The sequence below is a fragment of the Acanthisitta chloris genome, unplaced genomic scaffold (assembly GCF_000695815.1).
Source record: "Acanthisitta chloris isolate BGI_N310 unplaced genomic scaffold, ASM69581v1 scaffold9506, whole genome shotgun sequence".
Lineage (NCBI taxonomy): Eukaryota > Metazoa > Chordata > Aves > Passeriformes > Acanthisittidae > Acanthisitta > Acanthisitta chloris.
The window spans coordinates 39,433-47,390 of NW_008676490.1; the positions used below are offsets into that span (position 1 = coordinate 39,433).

A 7,958-nucleotide genomic window follows, 5' to 3' on the forward strand; every position below is an offset into this window, starting at 1 on the left:
CCCATGCCTGCACACATGTAGGCACTTGGCATGACCTGGGGAGCAGAAAGCCAGCCCAGAGTTGCTCTGATAACTTGTGATGGCTGGACCTGACCCCCGTGCTTAGAAGCACTGAAATAATACAGTGCCAGGAACCAAAAAATGGTAAAATACTGACACTTTCAATACAGATAAACAAGGAAGAACCTGTGGTACTAACTGCTACCATGTGCAATTTAGACAGAAAATTTATTTAGCTGTCACTACAACTGAGAACAGTGCCTGTGTTTTGTCATTCAAATAACGGTGAGTAAGCAAGCTCTCACCATATGCTTCAGGGCATGGAGTGGCTCTCACAGGGAACTGAGGAAAGCATCCCCGTGGGGATCCTGTTGTGCAGCTCTGAGATCTCAGGGATCTGTAGATTAAATTCAATGAAGAATTTGCTACTGGCCTCAAATGTGTGCTGTGTTGGGCTGCTTTTCCACGATGCTTCTTCCTTGGATCAAAAAATTTGCTCCCCCCCCAGTGTCTCCCACTTGGAAGAGAACAAAGAGAAAAGAAAAGAGGGAAAAGAGAAGGAAAGAAAAGCACAGATGAAAGAAAGGGAAAAAATCATACAGGTCAGTGTAGTCTGCTGCCCCTGGAAAAACCCTGGTACTTTCTGACTATTCTTATGTGGTATTGCACACTGGCAAAACGGCAAATAGATATATCATACCACTTTGTACAAACTCTTGTATGGAGAGCACAGCACAAGAAGCAAAATCCTTATACCTCTTCTCTGTCTAGCTCTAAAACCTGTTACATACCCCACAAAACTTTATCATCCTTCAAGCTGTCTGTGGGATGAAGTGTGGTGCTGGTCTGACAGGCTCCCAAAATCCCCAGCGGCCGTAGGGGAGAGTGTAAGGGTGCACAGACACACAAGTGTGAGGAGGAGGGCTAGTGACTGATGTATCTGAACACATATCAAGACATCTGCCTTATTTCTCTGATAAAGGCCTTCAGATTGCCTAGAGAGAAATCCCTTGGGAACTGGGAACGTTGGGCATTATCAGGCAAGAATTCACCTGAGCTGTCTGCAGCTCCTGTATATCGAGAGGGACCCGCGGCTGTCACTCACCTCTGTGCACGTTGTCTCTGCAGCACTGTGTGCTTCGCAGCTCACACAGACGAGTGCTGTGAAAACCAAAAGCTGTAAACCACAGGCGATTGTGGAGAGAGGTGGGCTGCTGCAGTGGATGATCTTGTGCAGTCTTCCCTGAATGAAAGCAAGACTAAGCAGAGAGATCAGACAAACTGGAGGAGTTGGCTAGAACACAGGTTGCAAGGAAAAGACATGCTTGCTGAACCTCCCAGGCTCAGTGTGAGCAAAATAGTAGTTTCAGAGTGAAAGAGGAACTTGCCTGCTCTAAATACAGGCAAGTTACTGTGTGAGGATGTTTTTCAGGGGCAGAACAGATTGTCAAAAAGTGGGAACGACATCTAAGTGCTTGTGTAGGGTGAAATGTCTCCCCTAAGCACAGTGTAGGACAGATGAGATTGTAACATCCCACCAAAGGGGAATTTAATGCAAAGGGATGTTTGAGTGGAACGAAGTTTGATACATCACTTAGGAAAGACACAAAACTTGTAAAACAGCTGAAAGCCAGAGCTCTGCTTTGGGGCCTGGCAGCAGTGGTGGACTTGGCGGTATTAGGTTTACAGTGGACTTGATCTTAAAGGTCTTTTCCAACCTAAACTATTCTGTGATTCTAAGATCTGTGCCTGTATTTCTGCAAAAAGGGTTAGTGATGCAGGACTCTTGTAATAGAAAGAGTTTACTTAAAAAGCAATACTTCAGTCTGAAAATGAACTCTCTTCCTCTTGGATTTAGATTACAACAAATAATCGGCTTTTTGGGGTGGGACAATATTTCTAACCATCTCAAAGATGGGCTTATGTGTGGCAGCCACAGCCAGGAGGGATCTTGTTGCAGCCAAGCAGAGGTGTCCTGGCTGCCTGGGATGGCACTGAGCACCAGCTCTAGTCAAACCGTTCAACCTGCCTTTTTCTTTCCTTTCTTAACTGACTGAAATACTAGCTTGACAGCTTTGTTTTCAGTAGACTTAAGTGGCACTCATTCTTCACCACCTAATAGAGAAAGGCATGGTGAAAATTTACTGGGCTCAGCAAATGTGCCTCAGCCTGATGGATCCAAACCAGCCCTGGTGACTTGATCAGTGAAGCTTCAAGCAATGAAGATGCCATCTGAAGAGCATCAAATTTGACACCCAGGAAGGTGGAGACACCTGAGCTTCTCTGGTGCCAAGGTGCTCTGAAATAGTGTGTGAAGACCATGGCTGTGCTGCTAGCTGGAGCTGATGTGTCTGTGAGGTTTCACCTGGGTCACACTATGCTCATCCCTGCAGGTGGCTGGGTAGAGGGGAGCAGTCAACACAGCAGGAGTTAAGCTTAAAATCCAGTGCAGATCTCAATCTACTTTGTATATTCACCCAAAATTTTGTGGGGACTATTGGAGATGGCAGGCACTGAGAGGCTACAGAACCAGGGCACTGGTGCAGTTTTCAGCTCACTCCACATCCCACTAACAGCTCTGCCACCCTCACAACCACGTCTGTGTTTGCTGGAAATCCTGCTTGCCCTGCAGCTGGTCACAAAAAATTCAGAGGAATTTTTTTGGTATGTTTACTCCACATTTATCTGCCATTTTCCATGTTAATGCTCAAAGACTAAGGCTTGTGTGCCCCTGTCGTCCCCACTGTGCTCTCTTGGAGTGCAGAAGCTTGGACTCACACTTGTTTCTGCATGGACTTTTTTTTGGCAGGTTGTGAGCCCTAGCAGTGTGGATACTTTCTCAAACCACCCATACCAGAAACCTCAAATTTCAAATGAATGTGGTATTTTATAAGAGAATTCCTCTGAATCAAGAGGGGACATCAGCCAAAGCTAATCCTGCCTCATTCTGCAGTGCAGTGAACCCTATTATTATGCGTCATGGAATTTATGTGTGATGTAAGGAAACAGAAATAACTTCAGAGATGGCTTTGGCTGGGTTTGTTTTTTTTTTTGGTGTTGTGGGTTTTTGTCTCAATTTCATAGACTCACAGAATATTCCAAGTGGATGTTCTTCCTTAAGGGGAAGTGACATACAAGGATCCATAAAGTCCTGCATAGCACAGCCCCAAGAATCATACCATGTGCTTGAGAGAATTATTCAAATACTTCTTAGGCTCTGGCAGTCTTGGTGCCATGACCACTGCCCTGGGCAACTGTTCCAGTGCCCAACCACCCTCTGGGGGAAGAACCTTTTACTAATATGCAAACTGAACCTTCCGTGACACAGTTTCATGCCTTTCCCTTGGGTCCTGTCACTGGTCACCCAAGAGAAGAGATCAGTTCCTACCACTCTGTTTCATGTCACAGGGAAGCTATAGACCTTGATGAGGTCTGCCCTCAGCCACCTCTTCTCCAGGCTGAACAGACCAAGTGACCTCAGCTGCTCCTTTTATGGCTTCACCTCTAGACCTTTTGCCAATCTCTTTGATGCTTCTTTGGACAATTCCTAATAGCTTTATATCTTATACTGAGGCACACAAAACTGCACACAACACTTTGAGTAATGAAGAATTTGTTATGAAATTGAGCGACTAAAGCTCCTCTTCTTGGCCATGTGCTCAAGTGATTGCTGAGCTTAGTAAAAATGACTAACGATTAGACATACTTGAATTATTCATTATGTGTGCCTATCTGAATAATTTAGATCTTTGTGCTTGTAAAACAAAATGGGGAGGGGTGAGAATTTATGGCAGTAGTTAGTGGGATGGGGTTTCAGTGCTGGTAGAGGGCTTTGCTGTGGACACCCACTGTGGGCTCAGGCAGGCTGCAGTCCCTCTGGGAAAAGCTGATTCACCTCCCATGTTCAACTGAGACTGCTCCTTTTCTGGAAGCTGCTGTTTGCTGTTCCCACATGCTGAGTGGATTCTTTCTCCATCAGCGCATGCAGGGAGTCTGTCAGATCACAGGTGTCACTGTGAGAGTCCCCTCATGACTCATTTTCTGCTTGAAATTTTACTTCCTCTGTGCTTGGTTGAAACTCTTTCTGCTGTAATGATGAGAAATTCAGGAGCATGCAAACACCAACAGTAATAATTGACTTCAGTGTGATTTTGCTTGTCACTGAGCACTCATGAGATGCTGAATGCTGCTGAGGGCTGAGCACATTGCTCTCTCCACACTGCCCCTCCAGTGCTGTGGCACCCCACAAACAGTCACTCTGCCCTCAGTCAGAAAGTCCCCTGGAGGGAGTGGTACATCCCCCAGAAGTTCTCAATTTTAAATTGATCTCTTGAGCTAGACAGGAGGAACAGCTCACAAGGCTCACTAAAACACAGTGAGTCACCCATAGTGTCTGCCCATGGGTGGTGGCCTTCCCCCCCTGCAAATCACCAGGGATGTAGTGTCAGTCCTAGTGGGGACTGTGAAGGTGAAGTGCTGGTGTGCTGTCAGCCCAGCCAAGAGGCACAGACTTGGGCATCACATGGACTGTTGGCATGATGCTGAAGGCACAGGATGCCATTTACCACTGCTGCTCCAGAAAAGTGAGTCCCATTTCTGGATGGGATCCTGGGTCCTGCAGGAGCCTTTTCACCTGGGTAGTAGTATGGCTGGCTGGGGCAAAGGTAAAGCATGTCTGATATCAAATCTCCCTGGCCTAGCTTTTGTGTCAGGAAAGGCTCCCGGTCAGAGCACCAAGAGCTGCACCTCTAAAATGCCTGGCCCCTGACGGTGTTGCAGGTGGGATGAACCTGGAAAATTGCTCTTCTTCCAGGGCTGCCTTGGGAAAAATGTGTAATGACTCTAGGAGTAAGTGGGAACCAATCTAGGACATTTAAAAAAAAAAGTGCAATGAGTTTTGTATATATATTAAAAAGATTTTAATATCCTCAGAATCCCTATGAAATATTCATTGTCTCTTATTTAACAGATAAATCATGTCAATCTCTGAGTCTTATGTAGCTCTGAAGAAAAGGAGATTGGCAACCCAACACAGTGAGGCCTCTAAAACACTTGCCTATAGAGGATCAAAGCATTAAAATAATTTTTAGCCATTTCTCTCAAGCAGGGATTTCAAGATTTTCCTTGTTTGTTGGCTTTTTGGCACCACAAACAAGAGACAGGAATCCAAACAATTGCTTTAAATCCTGGGTGTTAAGGACCCAGTCCAGGGTTTGGCTTGAGGAGGTGGGTTTTGGGCTGAGACTGTTCCCTTGCTGAAGCTACATGGCATATGGGGAGGACCAGGATCACCTGCACTGCCCTACCCTATCATAAACCTTCATATCTCAGAGGGAAACCCTACACTGCCTCTGCTGCCAGTGCAGCAGGTGCTGCAGGCTCAGGCTTCACTCTAAGGAAAAGCCTAAAACAGGATGATGCAGCAAGAGCATAAATTACTGTCAGGAAGAAACGGGTGCCGTAAAACATGTCAGACTTTATGTGAAAACCCTCTGCTTCATGCTGCAGCAATTGACCTTTCTGAAATCCTAAACAAGGGTGGGAGAGAGTAGCCAGATGTGCTCTCCAGGCCACACTCCCTCTGCACGTGAGCAATGCCCCTTTGCCTGCCTTCAGCGGTGTGGGGACACAAGTGGGACAAGAGCTGCAGCTGTAGTGCACTCTGAGCTGGGAACCAGCCTGGCTGGTGAATCTTTTGGGCAGCCAGGGACCAGGATGCAGGATCCCCCTGCCCCAGGGATTCCTCTTTCTCTGCTTTGCCACCAATCCCTGGTGGAGGACAGAGCCACTGACTTCTCTGGCACTGATGGTTGAAGTTAGCGTGGAAGACACACCACATCTTCAATGCAAAATTTGCATTACTTGAGCAAACCACCTGCACAGATACTGACCTAGATGCCCCTTGAAAAAGAAGAGAGTGTGACCAGGGATGTGATGTGACGAGGGATGTTTCTAGCTGGTTGAGAGAGGTGATTGTCCTGCTCTGCTCTGTGCTGGTGCAGCCCCACCTTGAATACTGTGTGCAGTTTTGGGCACCACAATACCAGAAAGATATAGGGCTGTTAGAGAGTGCCCAAAGGAGGCAGTGAATATGGTGAAGTGCCTTGAGGGGAAGCCATATGAGGAGCAGCTGAGGTCACTTTATTTGTTTAGCCTGGAGAAGAGGAGACTGAGAGGAGACCTCATCGCTGGATACAACTCCTTCCTGAGGGGCAATGGAGGGACAGCACTGACCTCTGCTCTCTGTGACCAGTGACTGAACCCGAGGGATTGGCCTGAAGTTGTGTCAGGGGAGGTTTAAGTTAGGAACAGGTTCTTCCCCCAGAGGGTGTTTGGGTACTGGAACAGCTCCCCAGAGCAGTAGTCACAACCCCAAGTCTGAAAGTGCTCAAGGAGTGTTTGGACAATGCTCTCAGGAACATGGTGTGATTCTTGGTGATGTCCTGTGCAGGGCCAGGAGTTGGACTTGATGATCCTTTTGAGTCCCTTCCAACTGTGACTCTGTGATTCTGTGATGATGTGAGCACTGCTTACATAAATATTCCAAATGAATAGAGTGAGGACTCCTCTGTCTGACCCTCCATGGATGGATTGTTCTCTTGTGGATTTTATTTGAGGCAAAAAGGATGGATGTTGCAGGCATTTACCCAGGCTGCTGTGGCACATCCTGGAATCCCTGGCTTCAGAGTAGGCATCAGTGCTGTTTATTTAGCAGGCAGGATGAACAAACTTTCAGGTGATGAATGCAGCTTGCTAGAGGCCAAGGGATGCAGAGCTTCCTGGTGCCCACGCTTGCATCCTGCACCCTGCCTGCCAGCCAGGAAGCTGAGTTGGCCGTGGCTGGGGCGTGTGAAGTCCTACCAAACACAGACTGAAAACAGCCAGGACAAAGGCACTATGTAGGAAGGAAACTGCTAAGAGGAATTAGCCACTGATTAATTACTGATGTCTTGTATATCCACATTTCATCTTCAAAGGGGGAACGGCTCCTGCACTCTCCCTGCTGGCTCTGTTTCTGTACAGCTACGGCTCTTGTGTTATCCTCCTTGAGTAGTTTGTGTTTTTCAAAAATTGAGAAGTTGGGGATCTCGGTGCTGGAGCTCCCTGTAGCACTGCGAAACAGCTGTAAGACATTTTCCTGTCTCAAAAATTCATCCTCTGTCGCTGCTAAGCAAGCAAAATACTCAGTGTTCTCACTCCCTGTGGGAATGAGTGCTTTATAGTACTGTATCAGTAGTATAAAGATGAGATAAAATGTGGGTTTCAATGATCAGTTACAGAACATTACTGTTCTCCAAACAATACACAATCTGACAAACCAGGCTGCACAAGTCTTGCATGCTAGATGCTAAACTGATGATAGAAAATTTTTACTGCATCTATAAGTCCAACTTGAGTAGAAAGCAAAAAATCAGAATTAAAACCCTCATGAACTTCCCCTTTCCTCAGCTGGTCTCTATTGGGTGTTGCTTGGAATGGCTTTGGGGAAAAGAGGTTCTCAGCCCTTGCATGGAGAGGCTGAACTGATTGCTGGGAGTTGCATTTTTGTTGGATTTGGTTTGCTTCAGCTGGACACAGATATTAACCTTGCTATGGAAGGAAACCAGTCAGAGACTAAAGAAAAGCGGCAAACTGAGGGAGCTGGTGTGATTTCAGACTATTTAAAGAACTTTTGGCATGGAGGCTTTGAAATGACAAAAGAGCATCTTAAAAGGAAGTCCTGTTGCTAAGCAACATGAATTGTCGTGTATAGAGCTCCAGGAAGAGAGTAGAGAAACCTCTTAGCTGCTTTCAAGTAAGAAATGCTGGTGAGGAGCCATAGCTGCATCCAAAGTGAGTTTGAAGTGTCCCAGCCACATCCTGGAAAAGAAAGGGTTTCCGTGACCTTTTGGTGCAGGATGGCCACTGATGAGACTGTATAGGCAGGTGAGAGGCACTTGTCCTCTTCCACCTGGGGG

The 7,958-nt window shown here is 46.6% G+C and overlaps 1 protein-coding gene across 1 annotated transcript in view; it reads right to left on the reverse strand.

Annotated features, from left to right (window-relative positions):
• Positions 1 to 1,243, reverse strand: part of CD180 (CD180 molecule) — a gene marked incomplete at its 5' end in the record, with an annotated part of 5,505 nt that extends 4,262 nt beyond the window's left edge. Inside the window, 1 exon segment of the mRNA XM_009076166.1 lies at positions 1,106 to 1,243. Coding sequence (XP_009074414.1) covers positions 1,106 to 1,243 — 138 coding nt within the window.
• Between the last annotated feature and the right edge of the window lie 6,715 nt (positions 1,244 to 7,958).